This window comes from Cheilinus undulatus, linkage group 23 (assembly GCF_018320785.1).
Source record: "Cheilinus undulatus linkage group 23, ASM1832078v1, whole genome shotgun sequence".
Lineage (NCBI taxonomy): Eukaryota > Metazoa > Chordata > Actinopteri > Labriformes > Labridae > Cheilinus > Cheilinus undulatus.
This window is the reverse complement of record NC_054887.1, coordinates 20720734-20738357: the sequence shown is the minus strand read 5'-3', so window position 1 is coordinate 20738357 and position 17624 is coordinate 20720734. Positions and strand designations below refer to the sequence as shown.

Below are 17624 nucleotides of genomic sequence, written 5' to 3'. Positions count from 1 at the left end.
AGCTCTGCCCACTAACTGCATGTTTGCTAACAGTCCCACTTCAGCCACTTAAAGTCCTCTGAACAAGCATCACAGTGATTTAATGAGTAAAAAATGTCGGGTTATCTCTCAGTGCTGGCGTCGTATTTTTTTTTCTGATCATGAAATAGTCAAATCACACTATTAGGCTTGAGTATCTGGGATTGTTTCAGTGTGTGTCAGAGGGTAAATGAGGTCAGAGTGAATCAGTGCCCCATTCTGACTGTAATTTGTCTCTTTCCAAGGTGATGCTGTATTTCTCAAAGACTTTCTAACTCGTGTTGTTTTTTTTTTTTTGCTCACTAGATTTTTGTGGGGAGCCAGGAGATCCTCCTCTGCTCCAGCAGCCACTGCAGACCTCCAAGTCCGGTATTCAGCAGATAATTGAATGCTTCCGTTCAGGTGAGTGACACTGTGCATGCATCATACATTCACTGTCTTTGATTAATCATGATTTGACAATGGGATTATGACAGAGAGAAAAGTGGGGTTGGGTTCTTCCCAAGATTAACAACACCAACATGGCAGGTGGAGGATCACCCAACGTGTTCACTTTCTTTGCTATATTCTGACAAAACTGTCAAGAAGAATGTAGTTGATGTAGACCACGTTTTAATGAGGTGAATCTGTAGGAAATCTGTAAAAAGTATCCCATTTGAAAGTTTGTAGGATTCACTTAATGTTAAAACCAAAGGGGGCAATGGGTGATATTTTGAGCTTAAAACATGTATAAGCAGTAAGAAGATTCTGACATTCACCAAAGCTTTATCATGGTTTCTGTTCCTAGCTTAAAACATCTCCTCTCATCTAAGAATACACCACAGTACTCTTATGCACATTTGAGTGCCAATTTGACATGATACTTTTTTTGCCCTTAATGGCTCTCGAATATGTTAAATTAAAAAAGACATAGTATCATATGAATCTAAATAATAGTTTACTGCATTTTTATTAGGCCTGAACGATTTGGGAAAATAATCTCGTTGCGATTTTTTTTACCCAATACTGCGATTGCGATTTAATATGCGATTATTTCTTATGTTCCATCTCATGTACAGTACTGTGCAGAAGTTTTAGGCATGTTTGGGCTGAAATTTGAGGCTGAAGTATGGCGTGTAATGGCGATTACGCCCACCTGAGGGCCCCATTGGGAGGGCAGGAGGATTGACACAACCCAGGTCATGCTCTGGATGTCTTTGTACATGTAAGGACATGGGAAAATAATCAGATGAAAACAAAATAAGAACCATAGCTTTAGGGTGGAGTTATGGGTAGATGTGGCTCTAAAACATAGCCAAGGGTACTGTTAGTGCAGGTGGGAGGGTTGCCACAACCCCCTGGTTGTCGTGTGTATGTTCTAAGCACCTGAAAACTGATGGTGGTTGCTGGGCGTATTACAAGGGGTGTAAAGGCCCAGACAAAAGAAATGCTGTTAAGCTCTACCTTGGCTGCTGAGCGACACACGTACATGTCAAATGTGTCGACACTGACTTTGGCCGCCCTCTGTCCTCTCTTCAGCCCGGGGTTGTGGAACATCAGGAGCTGTGAAGAACTGTTAGCGCTCTACATGCCTAAAACTTCTGCACAGTACTGTATTTTGCCACAAAAACAGGCAAGAATTCATTCTATACTAAAGCCAACACTATATTAGATTAAACGAGGGTTGGAAAATTGTGAAAAAATATCTAATTGTGATGATTTCATCTCATCTTGCAAATTGGATATGAACTGTTGTATTAAAGGGAGTGATCATTTTAATTTTAATTATCATATTTAACATTAAAAACATACAAAAATGAAGAAAATAAGATTTTTTGTACACTTTTCTAAATTATGATACTAGATTGATTGCATGATATGTAACGCATAATCTCTGCTGCAGAAACAACCTTTAAACTGGTATTTTGTCACAAATTTCAGGTTAAAGAAATATTGCACCATCTGCGATTTGAAAATTGCAGCAGGCCATATTGCAATTTAATCTCATTTACGATTAATTGCCCAGCCCTATTTTTATTGTTTTAAAACTTTTATTTTCTTAGAAAAAGCTGTATGATTTAAAAATGGTCAGCTTCTTTCTCAATCACGCAGCGTTTGATCTTAACTGCAAAATGTTAATTTATGAATATAAACTCAGCATTAAAGTATGTTCCTATGATGTTCCGTTACTAAACAGTGTCAGTTTTAAGAGTAAGATAGGTTTTCATCAAATCTTAGATATAATAGCATACTTAGAGTCCAGTATGCTATTGCTTAACTTTTTTTTTTTTTTTTTTTTTTTTTTTTTTTTGGAGATTACTGATATCTCACTACTTTTCCTCTTAGTCCTGTTTGCCTTCTGTATTTGCACACAACCCTGTAGTCTCATGCCCTTACATGTACATTTAGGGGTATTGTTCTGTGCAATTCAGAGAATTTGCCCAAGCTTCCATCTGGTCCATCACGGCATTCATAGATGTAAGAACAGAGGTGAGGACAATTTAATGTAGCTTTTCCTTCGGAGGATCCTTTAAAACAAATGTTGAAAAAGTCTTAAGAAGACATTGGTGAATCAAGGCCCAGTGTGTCATAAACTTATAGAAAGAAAGAAAGAAAGAACAGATAATGGATCTTTAGTTTTTATAGATTGTGCACTGATTATGGTTAACTATATAACTTGCAATTTCTTGTGCAAGAATGGGGTTTGGGTTGAGAGATGAAATGCTGTCTGATCTTTATCTGCTTTTACATCAAGGTATATCTTGGGAAATTAATAAGAAGCTACATGTTTCAGAGGGTAGCAGAGAGGCCAGTGGTTAAGCCTCTTTTGCTTTCTAATAACTGTTTTCCTGCAGTCAACCAAAATGTGTTAAAATTGGCTGCATGCTCAGCCCTGACTCAACCCCAAAACAATGATGAATGCACATGGAAGACTAATATCCCTGCTTCACACATCGCAGGAAAGCTTGCCTCTTAGCTAGAAACTTTGCTCTGTTTTTAGATTGAACATACACCTAATTTGTCAATACTGCATCTACAAATGACTAAAGTCTAAACAAGAAAACTTCTGACACCATGTTCATGTGTGCTTACAGCTTTTGCAGTCTGTTTATAGAGATTAGCTCTGCATTTACACAGCAGCAGGCTCTTCAAACTCTAATTCCTTTGTTACACAAGAGCTGAAGAGGTTTGTGAGGCAAAACATTGCATATTTAAATATGCTGCTTTTCCTCATGTTGTCTACATGCAGTTTAACCACAGATGTTAAGAATCAACCTTTTAACATCCATAATATTGTTGGCTGGCAGGGTTACCCCTAGCTGCTGTGGTGTGCAATCTTACCTCAGAACACCAAGGCTGCATTTCTACTGTGCAAGTGGGAAAACAGCTAAGTATGCCGAGGCCACGGAAATCAAAAGGAGGAAGGAAATGACATGTGAAAGAGCACAACAATGCATGTGACGTGTGTGTAAATGCTGTGTGACAGACGAATGTGTCGGCTCTGACATCTGTGTGAATCCACACGACAGTGTATAGTCAGTGATTTCATAAAGTGTGTTTTTGTGTGCACAGTCCAGCAGAGCGTACAGCTGATGCTGTCAGTAGAAAGAGCAGTTTATCTATTTGTGTGCAAATATGAGTCACAAATCCCAACAAACCCTTCAATGCTTCTATATGGACAAATCTGGCATTGGACAAATGAGTCAGCATGCTGACGACAAAGACGAGGAAGTAATGTGATGGCAGTGACGCAAAGGCCGGGATCAACCAAGGCCTCTTAAAGACTTGAACTTGTGGACTTTTTTTTGCTGTTCAGCATTCATTTTTCCTCTTTCACTGGAAATATTGCTAACAAAATATCACCTAAATTTCTTTAGTTTGTGGTTGTTTTCATCTGTTTTTTTTTTTACCAAGACATGTTTGCTTCTTGTTTTTTGTATCATATTAATCTAGGATCACTACTAGTTAACTACTCTACAACTCCTGTCTAGCAACTAAGAGTGAACATGCAAGGTAGTGAATTTCAGATTTACAATGATATTATATTGCTGGGTCCATCTGGCAGTGCTTCTTTGTAATCCTCCCCTTATAAAGGGATTGATTACCTTTTGCTGTGTTCTATGTATAAATGTGTTTATAATTCTCTTGCTGAATTATTTATTTGTCTTGCAGGTACCAGCCAGCTGAGGCACATGCTCCTGAGGGAGGTGGACACCATCTTTGAGTGTAAACTGTGTCGTAGTTTGTTCAGAGGCCTGCCCAACCTCATCACTCATAAAGAGTACTACTGCCTGTCACGGCTGCCTGAACCTGATGGTTAGTGACGCAACAGCATCTACATCTAATGTCTTGAGATAAGTCAGTAATAGGACGTGCAAGCAATCACAGTCTCATCTGTAAACTTGTGTATTTCTGTGTGGTACACAGCAGCACACGATCATCCGCAACATTCTCAAGAGTTTAACTGTATAAAGAAAGCTCAACTGCAGCTGTAATATGTGGAATCAATAATTGATCATATTTTGACTTAACACAAGTTTAAGGAACATTAATTTGCATTTATAGCCAAAGTATTGTGCTCCAAAGAGCAACAAGAATCAGAGGAAGTCTCAAAGGAAAACCCAAAGACAGAAAGGGGTAATAAAAGCTTGCTATACTTGTCAATATATTCCCAACATTTTCCTCCAAAAAGTGTGTCTAACCTAAATAATAAATGTAGTTTACTTATTTAGAACATTCTAGAGAGTGTGTTTGAAAAGGTCAGCAGAACTAAAAGAACATTTTAGATATACTAGCAGAAATCGTAACACAAAAACTTCATAGTTAATGCCAGTGCTTTCAACAAAGAGTGTGCAATAACAAGTGAATTAACAGGACTTGACAATTTGGCCTACTGACCTGAAAACATGATCAGAAGACTCCGGGCCAGCTGACTGCACGCGCTTCCTAGCTTGGGCCAGTTTAAATGCTGCCTTCAAAGAAAAGAAACCTCAACACATTATTCAAACACTAATTCTTTGTGTTTTTTATTGATTCTTGTGAGATTATCTAGTTTAATTCCCCTACAGCAAAGGTTCCCAAACTTTTCAGCCTGGGACCCCCAAAATAACAGTGCCAGAGAATGGGGACCCCCACTATCCCAATGTTTAAGCACTCAGCTTGGCACACTTATCGGCCTTTCCCAACACTGACGTAAGAACAGCCTAAAAAGAATATGGCAGCCTTAAAAAACATAATATTTTACATATTGATTTATTGTAAGAAATGCTGGAAGCAGGGGTATACTTTTTGAAATCATTTTAAATTTTACTGTGTTTGGACGGTGTCCAAGCTTGATGTCTGTAATAACAGCAACTTACAGCAAGTGTACTCGCCTTGCACAGCATCTCTGTCCACCTGTGTGGGGTCTTAATACAAGCTCTTTGCTGCATTTGTATAATCATGGCTTAACTGTTTAAAGGTGTGCTTTAACTCATGACTAGCTTGTTTTAAGTCCATAATGATTCAAAGAAGCAGGCTCTGGTCCTGATTAAGTTTGGTGAAGCAGCTGTAAACACACTTGCTCTGTACATTCAAGAGCATCTCTGCTAAAAATTAATTAAAGCAATGATAAGCAGGGCGTCTTCAAGAAGTTCTTCACAATAAAAGTCTGTTATGTGCTTTTATTGTGGTAGCCCACATCAGGAAATGTGATTTTGTCAGTAGCAGCTTGACACACCTTAGCAGGAGGGAAATGAAACTTGAAACTTAAGTTTTATATAAAGGAGAAGGGAAAGACTAAAAATGAATTTCTGTGATTGTATGCTCAGACATGAGTTGCTATCACAGGTTTGTGCTTTTAAATTTTGTGTTACCATGGTATATTAGCGTTATCATGAAGAGCAAAAAATACCGTGAGATAGATTTTTGGCTGTAGGGCCCAGCCCTAGCACGTTGTGAAATAGACATACTGCAGCTAAATCTGTGTGCAAGGTCTCAGTAAAAATAGAGCTTTGAGTGGCAGCTTAAAACACCAGATCAGCTGCTAAGTCTTTAAAATATATTTTATCAAGGTTTTTTACAGACTTTAACCAGTAACAGTTCTCAAAGTGGTGGTATTTATTGTGTGTGGTTATTTTTCATGCTGCTTCATCTTTTCTGTGTTAAATCTCATTATGTCTGTATTTATCATGAAGGTATCACCTGGTGGCTGTGTATAACATCAGTCAGAAACTTTAAAGTTAACGTCACAGTATCTTGGCCAAACAATCCATTACAGAAGGCTGGGTTTGGTCCAAAACCTGAAAATGAAGTCCCAGAACACATGCTCCCTGTTTGTTTCTGTCTGACTCACAAGTAGGAGCTCCAGGTACAGTCAGTGCAAAGACACACAAACACATAGCCACTGAATGGTGTGTTGAATTAGGGTAGCTTTCAGGGTATTGTAGCAACAGAACAAGGAATATGAAAAGAACAAGAATAGAAAAGGGTTTGAAATAAATACCCCTATCTTCAATTAGTCTATTTTCTTAATTTTAAGGGTTTAATTCTAGACTTTTATTTCTGGGACAGTGGTTACAATGATGGGTCAAGAGGCAAATGTCAACCTCTGATGTAGCCTCTTGGTTTTATTACAAAAATATGTAGTAATATTAAAAAAAATGATATTTTGTTTGTGCCTGCATTTTTTTCTGATGGCCACCAGGGGGTGGAGGGGGGATGCACTGGTTGCAAAAATTGAACTATTGTGAAAATGGCTCGACATTTATGTTGATTTATTACTCCCCTTATCATTTTATGTTTTAGTTGTATTTTCCTCTCCGTCTTTTCTTCATTGTCACATTCTGTCTTATTTAGTGGGAGAAAATAGCTTCAGCTCGTCTTAATATTTTAGATCTGAGCTCACATTGTGATGGATAACCTCCTGTGTCAGTAAAATAAATTTAATGTTGACTCAAAATAACTTTAAGGGACATTGTCGGTCAGTGAGTGATTGTGTCAGGATTCTAGTGAATCAGTCATATTAGGCGTCTAGTTAATTTACTTTCCGTGTCCTCAGATCAGATGAGAGTCGGGATGATTGCTTAAAAGCCGGGTGCTTTGTCTCGTAGTGATGTTTGACATTACTGCATTAATCATTAGATGGTACTGAAGCATATGAGACATGCTGTTTTAAACAGCTCATAGTGTGGGAGAGAATGAACATATAATGGCCTGTCCATTTTTGATGAAAAGCTCTTTTTTCCTGTCATTTTTTCTCCAGCAAGCTGTCTCCATCGCCATAGATTCATTTAGTTTCTCCCTCTCTAAACTCTGTAGACTCGTCATTGTGTTTCTGTATTCAGTTTATGAGCCTGGTAAGAGTAAAGGACTTGATTAGCTGAGTAGCATCAGCTGTGAAGATCACTACCGAGGAGAGCTTGGCTTTTTGTATGTAAATTCTGCCGCCAGGGGGCTCTCTATCTAAACAGTAACACAATATAAAGAATATAGACCATCGCTGCTCAGCTCCGCCCAGCGTCAGTGTTTATTTCCTGTTTTAAAGTTAGGTGAGGTGGGGTCCAGAATTTCTAGCTTGAAAAGTTGACCCACTGGGGGGGCAGCTTCTCTCCCTCATTATGTGAAATTCATTCATGAAACAAAAATGCTGGCTTGCTGTTTAGTAAATACAACTTATAGAGTTCTGTTTTTAATGAGCACTGTCCTCAATTCAGCACAAGACGTAAGCCACAGGGGTTGCCGCTGAGGAGCAGGCCTGGTGTCCACTCGCCCTGGAAATGCTGATAGGGCAGCAATGTTAAAGGGCTGTGGTGGTGGTGGGGGGGGGTTATGTTACTGGGTTGAGCTTGGGTGATTGAAGTCACAGTGGATCTCAGAGAATAATCGTGGCTGATCTTAAGTAACCTGCAAAAACCATGACTAAGATACTGCATGAGAAAGGCAGCTTCCAGTAACAGTTCCAGCTTTATTATGCAGCAGTATTTTACATGACATTCAGTGTTTCCATGGCAATGATAAACATGATAGCCGCCACAACAAGACATGTCGTGTTCCAATTACAAAAATTAAGAACGTCTCTGACTTTGATAACTGTTAAAGATGTAGTCTTTTTGATTAACAGACATTTCAGAACAAAAATTCTACATATTGTAGCTTTGACAAAGATGACAGCTCACAAGTCTTAAAGATAAAATATGTAGAAGTTTATAACTTCAGTTGAGGTTTTATGTTATCTTAAATATTTCTCAGTTTCCGAAACCAGAGAAACTCCTAACTTTCATTTCAGTCATCTCATGTTTGTAATTTTCCAAGTGTTTATTATGGCAACGTCACATTTATCGGGCATCTTGCTCTGACTTCATCACTCCTCCCAGACTTATTTTACATGCAGAATCTGAGGAGTGACAAGATAACATTTTAAACGCCCCTCAGAGCTGGTGTTGGGTGGGTTGAAAGCAAGAGCAGTACTGATTCAGGCTAGCAATTGCAGAGCAGAGGAAGATACCAGAAATCTTGCTGCTAAAATGGGGTTAGGACGATGTGATTTGATTATGATGCATGTCAGGTGTGAATCTTTAAGCTCAAGTTTACTGCTAGGACTAGCTTGCAGGCTTATTTGTTATGGTGGCTGCCATTGGTTGTGAGTTGAATCGCTCAAACCCACCCCTGTAACCTGGAACCATCCCCACTGAGCATGCAGGGAGTAGAGACAAGCATTGCTCAGTGCTGCCCACCTCCACAGTTCACCTCAATACTACTTTTTGTTTTGAGTTGAAGACTTTAAAATGACACCTCGTGAAGAGTGTTTATCAGGCAGGCAACCATCGTAGTTTCATTCATGAATTTCTCATAATGAGGGAGAAAGGGATTTAAAAGTGCACTTCCGCATTTGTACTGGAAGTGACTCCAGAATGTAAATCTGTAGATACACCTTATGTGCTGCCATTTATAGTGAACTGAGGCCTCACTTCAGAGGAGGATGTAATTAGCTGAGATGGGCTGCACTGAGCAGTGCTGGTCTTTACTCGCCATATTGTGTTCATGTTTGAAAGATAGCCCCATGGGACCATAATCTTACATATTGTGTATTTCAAAGCTGTTTTAAATAGAAATGCATGGGTTAAGCACATTAACCCTTGATAATACCCCATGGGGCTTTTCTACTATGACTTTTGGCCGCAATAGTCAAAACCAAGCTGTGCAGATTTACTTTTCCATCACCAGTTTGGCCAAGCCAAACCGAGCTGCGCCTGATCTGCCCCCAACGACTCTGCTGTGATGTCACAGTGGTTTGTCATCATTTGGGGACACTTTGTAGACGTATGTAGGTAGCAACTGCTGTACCAAACTTTGAAATAACTGCCGGATCACCAGCAGAAGAAACTTAGAAGTTCCCTCTTCTGGTGAAAAAAAAAACAAAGCTTACTAAAGTGCAGCTATTTAATGTCATTGACCCAAAATGCCACATTTTCAGCTCTAGATGTACCCTCAACAGGTAGCTGAGAAGCAAATTCCCTACCACGCTGGACTGCCATGCCGAGTCAAACCAAGTAGAGCCAAGTCGCTCAATGTAATGGAAAAGCTCCATCAGTTTATAAACAAGGGGCCTGCCCTTATGTGTTTGTGCAGGCCATGACCCCAACCAGGCTGCTAATTGATTACCAGTCTTTACTGGAGGATTTATGTTATTTATAAGGTCAGTCACACTTGCATTTCTGAAATCCAAGCTCATATTAAAATGGTGAATAGAAAAATGACTACATCAGCAGCCACAACAGGTACAAGACAAATTCCAAGTGCCAGGCCCAGAGCTTTAGTGTACGCTGAGGGTAAACAAACGCAAACTTGTTCAGATCAAACAGACAAACAGACTCCTTAGACAAGGCCGGGATCAAACTGACTCAAGCAAGGCACCCGTACACAGACCTCTGCACAGAATCATTGATTACTTCAGCATCTCTTCCCAAGACTTCTTTTACATTCTCTCTTTCCCAAGGTTTCTCCTTTCTGTCTCCAACCATCTGTCTCTTGCTCATTATTCTCCTTGTATCTCCTCCGTCTGCATATCACACTCTTTCATTCCTTTACACACACAATTTACATGAACTAACGCGTACATTTTGGCGTTTTTAGCCCATCAATCATGTCTGGTACTCAGTGTACAGTCTCTCCTCTACAATCACTAAGAACATTGACTTTGATCTGTTTTTTATCTACTTCTCATTAGCCACCGTATGTGTCCGTGTCTCTATTCTTTGCTGCTTAGATGTGGAAGCAGACAGAGTGAGAGGATGAAGCCCTGGAGAGTCTAAAAGTAATTTCTCTGTTACCCAACTCTCCTCTCATCTACTCCTGAAAGAGAAATCAATCTCAACAGAAACGGTCAATTATAATTTTCTCAGCTTTATCCATTGTAATGATCGCTGTCGTAAAAAAAGAGCCTTGTTTCATCATAATCTTCTTTTCATCTGCCTGTCCTCTTAATGATCTTGTTCCTTGCACCAGCGACTTAATTTTTCTCAATCAAGACTCCATTACAAGTGGCTGAATATGTATCGTATTGTTATTTTGATAAATGACTCTATTGGTGTCTGTTTTCCCCATCCAAACACTCTGCATTAATTGCATGATTACTAGATAAACAAAACAGTTTTCTTTAAAATGCTAATTTTTCACCATCCAGCCTTCACACTGGACTCCTTCAGTGCCCGGTGATGATTTGTGGTCCATTTTTAAGTGAATAAAATCTAATTCCCCTTTCCCATCTTTTCTTTATCTCCTGTTTTAACAACTTTCACTGAAAAAGTTGTTCATTTAGTGGAAAAGGATTATTGATGGGAAAAAGAGCTTTAGAAAGGCATCATTTCTTCAGCGAAGAAAATAAGATGGATAAAGAATATTTAAGTGTACAAACAGAAATGTTTGGGAGACTCTTTCTCATCTTTTCAGCACATAAATAGATCAATTTTCCTGCTGCGTTAAGTTTTCTTCTCCCCTCTTGTGTGTATTATTACTCTTTTCAGAAACATAAAATGAGATTTTAAAAAGAGATGACCAGCCTCTGTGACATTATATTTTTCTTGTGCTTTCATCTGATGACATTGTTTGCAACAAGAAAAATGCAGGCGAGGGTTCAGAGTCTAGTTTTAAAACATTGTGAAGGCTGCTGAAGCACATGCTGTGTCTATTAAGTATTCAAACATTCTGTCAAAAAGATACAATGAAATATATTTGTAACTGACAGACTTCTGGAGATGTTAAATCTGGGATTGGTGTGTCTATCCTGCATTTATAAGTCCTACTCTGGACCATGACTTAGTATTTACCAATGTGGGAAGAGGGTTTTACCATGCTTTAGTGGGTTGCATTGGGCTTTTGACGCTGAAATTTATGTTCTGCAATTTTGAATGAATCAAACGGTCAGTAAGACAATAACAAAATCCACAATAAAGTGGTGAGCTCATACTTGGTTGTATACATGCTAAAAAGCAGAAGCTTATGTTGCTAACCTTAGCATCATCATACAGTTGTTTCTACAATGTTATTTCAACCACTCTTCCCACCTCTTTCGTTCCAACCCCAATCTATGGTCATGAGCTTTGGGCAATGAGCAGAAGAATGAGATAGCAGGGGTGCATCCAGTTCAAATGAATTTCCTCAGGAGGGTGGCTGGGCTCAGCCTTAGAGATAGGAAGAGGAGCTTGGACATCTGCAGGGATCTCGGGAGTAAACTCACTGCTCCTTCTCATTGAAATGAGTCAGTTGTGGTTTGGGTATCTGATCAGGAATGCCTCCTGGTTGCTTGCATGTGGAGGTCTTCCAGGCACACATACTTGGGAGACAACAGGGTAGATCCAGAGCTCACTTGAGCAGTGTTAATTTTGGCAGCTGTTTTTTTTTAGTCTTAGTTTTAGTCTTTAAATGAAATGTATTTTAGATTTGGTCACATTTTAGTCATTTCTATCCTTTTTACTTTTAGTCTAGTTTTAGTCCATAAAAAGTCCTCACGTTTTAGTCTTTACTTTTAGTCCAAGCATTGATTTTCTTGCCTAAATCTGTTACCAAGCCATGGGAGTGTGTTCTGTGCACCCTGCCAAACCTGGGGTCCCTACTTTCTACAGCTCAGAGGCAGGATAGCTACAGCTGCATTGTTTTTTGACAGATTTACTCACAATGGAGAAATATCATGGATCGAAAACTACATTACATTTTAGTCTAGTTTTTAGTCATCTTGACGAAACTAAACTTAGTTTTAGTCATCACAGATCTGTCTTTCACTAGTCTTAGTCTAGTTTTTGCCATTGAAAAAAAGGCTTTCTAACATTTTTATTCGTAGTTTTAGTCAACGAAATTAACACTGCACTTGAGGGATTATGTATCCCACCAGTGAGCTGGAAAGTGTTTAGAGTAGAGGGGTGTCACCGTGGCCTGGCCCTGAACAAGTAATAGAAAATGGATGGATATTTCAACCATAAAAGTGCTGCAGTTTAGTTTTTTTTTGTAATTTTGTTTTTGTCTTGATAATTAATGTGGGCAACATCACAGATCACTTTCTGTAAGTCTTATTAGTTAATTTCCACCGCTGATCAGAAGTCAGGAACATTTCAACAACACTTGGGGAAAATGGTCACCTCCATAGTATCGATGACTACCTGTTCTGATTGTGTTGTGCTATATATTAAGAGACGGATATATCATGAAAACTGAGCCATGACAGGCTAAGAATCTTAATGGTAGTTGTGCACAAGGAGTTAATATTAGATAAAATATTAGAAATAGCTTTTACTGTTTACAATTACAATAAGTTATATCAGATCCTTTATTGTTTGATTTTTATCAGGTGACGACCGTCAGAGTGTAGCCATGAAGGACTTACTGGACGCCATATATCCCAGAGCTGAACGGTCAGACTATGTTGTCCGACTTGAGCCCATCCAGACCACCACGAAAGCTGTGTTCCAGTACCTCACCACAGAGGAGGAGCTGGCCAGATTTCCATCACACACCCCAAGGTGGGTGGATGAAAATGTACTCATTGTACTGTAGCATTCACTCCATATTTTATCAACACAAGTCCAGAGTGTACAGGTTTGTTTCTGTAGTCTTCTTAGACCTTCAATGTGGGAATGGGATGTAAAGCTACTCTCAGCTCTCGGTTAATCCCAGACTGTTTGTCTCTTCGTCCTTCACAGTGCCAGAGAGAGCCCTATCGCTTGGGAAGGAGAACAAGTGGAGGGTGTGGAAAACAGCCAGCCCAGCCAGCCAGGAGGACCAGAGAGCCCGGGACAGGCCCAGAGGAGATGGGAGGCAGAGGAGGAGAACAAAGAGGAGCAGCCACAACATGAAGATGAGGAGTCCACTAGTGGGGTAAGAGGCTGAACGTTCCTGTTAGAATGACCTTTATTTGCTGTGATATGTTGTATTTTTAAATGCTGAGTCAGTGCAATGAAGGAAGTTTTTTTAATGTTTGTTATTTGGTGTTTTCGTCCTCTGCAGGTTGAAGATGTGACAATCTCTTGTTGTCTGTGCGGTCAGGACTTTAACTCGCGTCGCAGCATCAGACGTCACTGCCGCAAGATGCACCAGACCAAACTGGAAGAGCTTCGAAAGTTCACAGAGACGCGCACTGTTCCCACAAGCCTGCTCTCTATGGTGAAAGGTAAAGGTTTATATTAAATATAAAGTACTTGTAGATTGGTCAGAAATATAAGATGTAAGTTAGGGAGAACATGAATCTAAATTCAAAATCAAGTGTGAGTAGGTTGTGCTTGGTAATTTGCAAATTAAATCCAGGTGAAATATAGTTGTTGTGGTTTTGCATCTAAATAAACAAACAGGATTTTCTTAGTCACTCAGAGTTCTTCTTTTTTTGATACTACCTCCATGAGTATAGGGTAGGCTTCAGGAGCGTGTTAATTTCTTTGCTACTGTTTTCTGTTTGATGGCATGTGTCTATTAAAGAAATTAAAATAAATTATAAATCCATTTATCTTTGTTGATGTTGGAGGTCGTCAAAGGACTCTCAGCACACCCACCGGTAAATCCTGCCCAGTGTGCCTCAAAACCTTCGCTACTAAAGCCAACGTTCGTCGTCATTTCGACGAGGTGCATCGCGGCCTGCGGAGGGACACGATCACACCCAGCTTTGCCTCTCGGCCCGGCCAGCCCTTCAATTTGGAGGCCACGCCCCCCAGGAAGAGCAACAACGCCTCCCCGACACGAGGACACAACTCTAAGTCCACCCCTGTGAACTCTAAAACGACACCTACAAGCCAAAACCAGTCCAAACCTCAAAGTCCAGCTCCAGCTGCTCAACAGGCAAACCCAGCAGTTCGCTGCACGCTCTGCAAGAGGAACTACAGCTCCCAGGTGAGTTTGTAGTCCAACTGTAAACAAAGTTTGTGACGTTTTACTGTATTTGCCCTGTAAACTCCAACAGAATGTCTCTACAATAAACCCATACATTTTAAGGAATTTGGATATCTCGGGGAATTTTCCTAGAAATTTTCAAATATTTTCGAGTAATTTATGGGGGATGTATTTGTATATTTTGGAAGGTTTCACTGGAAGTTTCTCCAGAAATTTGCTTAGAACTTTGTGGCATTTTAACTAGAATTGGATGAATTTGGACATTTTAAGATATTTAATAGAAATTATGGAAATGCATTTGCTAGTTTGGGGAGTTTATCTGAATTTTGGGGGAATTTGATTTGAAATATTTTTAGTGACTTTAATGGAAACTTGGACTTTAGCTTTAGAATTTTGGGTGGGGGTGTCCCTGGAAATTTCGATGGAAATTTAGGGGAATCTGTGTTAAGAGGTTTTCTGTCATTTTCATGAAATGTGTGGGAATGTATTTGTGAATTTTGGGGGAATTTGCTAAGAAATTTTGGAGGCCATTTGCTTTGAAATTCAGGGAGCTTGCTTGAAATATTTCAGGAATTTACATGGAATTTTGTGGATTTTTTTATTAGCTTCATAATAAGAATTTAGAACTTTAAGTAGAAATTCTGGCCTTGTTTGGCCTTAACAAGTCCTTTATGGTCCATCATCAAATCACTCCACCAGACCTCTCTTGATGACTGACACCATTTCTTACTGGCTGAAAACCTCCAACAACTGACCAACTGGCCAAAACATCTGCTCTAAAACCTATCCAGTGCTGTATTTCTGTAGAAATAGGACCTTCAGAAGATTTGTGGACATCAATTTTGTTCAAAACTAATTCCTGGTCAAAGACAAGGCTGAGGTGTTAGAGTTATCAGGCCCTACGCTTCCCGAATACATTGGTTAAACTAAAAATGCATTCTAAACTAAAGCTTAGGTCTCAGGAGGTTAAATATGGAAAGCATTAATAAATACAGTTGTTTGGTTTGTGTTATAAAGCCCACTTCTGCCTACTACTTTCTGTAAAGTACAGGAATGGGATTCTTCTGGATTTATCTTGAGGTCCAGAATTTCTGGCTTATAAGCTGACCTGAGAGACTTATGTGTCTGATTGTGTAATTGTCTAATATTGAACTGGTGTGCAATCTGCACTCTTCCCTGCTCCAGCTCATGTGCTCTGTAGGGAATCAAAGAGAGACTGATGTTTGCCGTCTCCCTTCAAGTGCTAGTTTTGATTGTGTTGTGCAACTGGTTACTGCCAGTGTTATTTTGCACTCAGTTGTATTTGCTTCAACATCAATAAAAAGCCTCTTTACTCAAGGCCGACCTGTTGTGATAAAAAAATCACAAGATTGTTTGAAACAAGAGTTGTTTTGTTTGGGTGAGCCTGAAAAGAAATGTTTGTAACTAACATGGATAACCCTTTGCCGAGAAGGTACTGGATTTAACGTTACAGACATCAATGCTTTCTGTTGTAAGGAAACTCTTAATAGGTTCTTTTGTAGAAGATCACAGCAGTGGAGAACTCCCTATAAGGGAAAAGAGGTGATTTCTGCATTGAGAAATGCTGCCAAAGAGGCCATGGTTTGAGCTGTTTATGTCTTTGCCATGCATTCAAAGTGCAAAAATAAAAACAATCTTGAGCTACTTTTGTGTCCCAAAAATAGTGAGAAGAAAGCATTTGGAGCTATTTTAAGTATTATAGGTGCAACATGGTTGGCTGGAAACAAGCAATAATAATAAAGAACAAATTTGCCTCTTACTATTATTGAAGTTTTTATAATATAGAGCTGGGGCTATTTCTCGATGTTTCGATACACTTAAAAAAGGAGAAAAGTGGCTTATTCTGTGTTTTCTTCTTCTGTGTTTCAGCTTATGTTGAAGAGACACATGCGTATTGTGCACAAAATATACAGCGTCAAAAGTAACAGGAATGCTCCTACACCAACTCCCTCTACGACTGCAGCCACTCTGAACAGCAGCAGCAGCACTACTGTAACGCCAAGCAACAACATCAGGGTGAAAGAGGAAGCAGTAGAACCTTCAGAGGAAGACGACGATGATGATGATGACGACATCGACAGCAGCCCGGCGCCTTCTCCTAGCGACAGCACTGGAACAGCTAAAGGTGTCTCTGTGGCACACAAACCCATAAAGGTGAAGGAGGAAGAAGCTCCTCCTCCAAGCCCGAAGATACCGTTATCCATATCTTCTTCGTCTGCTGCGCGTGCAGGGAACATGTGCAGCAGTGTCATCCCTGCAAAAATGACCAAACTGTCGGTGGGCTTTGACTTCAAGCAGCTCTTTTGCAAACTGTGCAAGCGGCAGTTCAGCTCCCGTCAGAATCTAACTAAGCACATCGAGCTGCACACAGATGGCAACGACATCTTCATCAAGTTCTACCGCTGCCCCCTCTGCCGTTATGAGTCACGCCGCAAACGTGATGTCCTTCGCCATGTCACAGTAGTGCACAAGAAGTCGTCGGCATACCTGGCGAAGATAATGCCCAAACTGGAAAGCCGGGCAGTGAAACGGCTCGCCGAGGTCGTTCTGAACAGCACAAACCCAAACAAGAGGACGAGCAGCAGCGTCAAAGAGGAAATGAACGGACGCCATGTTTCTTCTTCATCCTCTTCCTCCTCTCCCTCACCCCCTGCCACCCGCAAGCAAGAGTGCCCACCAGCTCCTCCAGCCGCCACCTCAACTTCTTCCTCCTCTTCTTCTGCCTCTTCTTCCTCTGCCCCGCCTCCTCTTCCTCCTCCTCCTCCTCCTCCTCCTCCTCCTCCTCCTCCTGCACCTGCTCCCACCACCACTCGCAAACAGCAGGACCCCCCTACTCCAGTGTTTACCCCGTCCCCTCCTGTCACCCGCAAACAGGAGAAACAGCAGACCCACCAGCAGCATCGCCCCATCAGCCCCCCACTGACCCGCCGCAGCGACAAACACACGCACCAACGCAACTCCTCCTCCAGCAACCAAACCCCACACACCCGACGACACGATGCACCACCGGAGAGCAGCAGTACAGGGTCGTCTACTGAGGTCAGAGTGACCAGGAACTTCTCGCTCCACGCCTGCGACCAGTGTGGACGAGCCTTCGCCAAGAAGGTTTGGATTTAAAATTACTGGCATCAATCTTTGTTCTCTTCTTAAAGAATAACTGTATAGATATTTCCCTCTGAGAGATCACTGAACCTCAACAGAACAACAAAGAAGGCAGTGAAAGTGATCTACTGTATCAATAGCAGCCTTAGAGTCTG

At 40.5% G+C, this 17624-nt stretch overlaps 1 protein-coding gene across 6 annotated transcripts in view; it reads left to right on the top strand.

The window, feature by feature from the left end:
* The window catches only part of znf800b (zinc finger protein 800b), a 53207-nt gene that overhangs the window by 29318 nt on the left and 6265 nt on the right, over nt 1–17624 (top strand). For 4 of the 6 annotated variants that reach the window (XR_005991569.1, XM_041780953.1, XM_041780958.1 and 1 more), the window contains 7 exons: nt 325–420; nt 4171–4314; nt 12818–12989; nt 13170–13344; nt 13474–13636; nt 13976–14346; nt 16237–17472. Coding sequence is in view for 5 of the 6 variants with exons in the window: in XM_041780953.1 (XP_041636887.1) it covers nt 325–420; nt 4171–4314; nt 12818–12989; nt 13170–13344; nt 13474–13636; nt 13976–14346; nt 16237–17472 (2357 nt within the window). In the remaining variant the exon portion in view is untranslated. The remainder of the gene's footprint in view (nt 1–324; nt 421–4170; nt 4315–12817; nt 12990–13169; nt 13345–13473; nt 13637–13975; nt 14347–16236; nt 17473–17624) is intronic. The other 2 variants (XM_041780955.1, XM_041780954.1) reach the window with 2 other exon arrangements.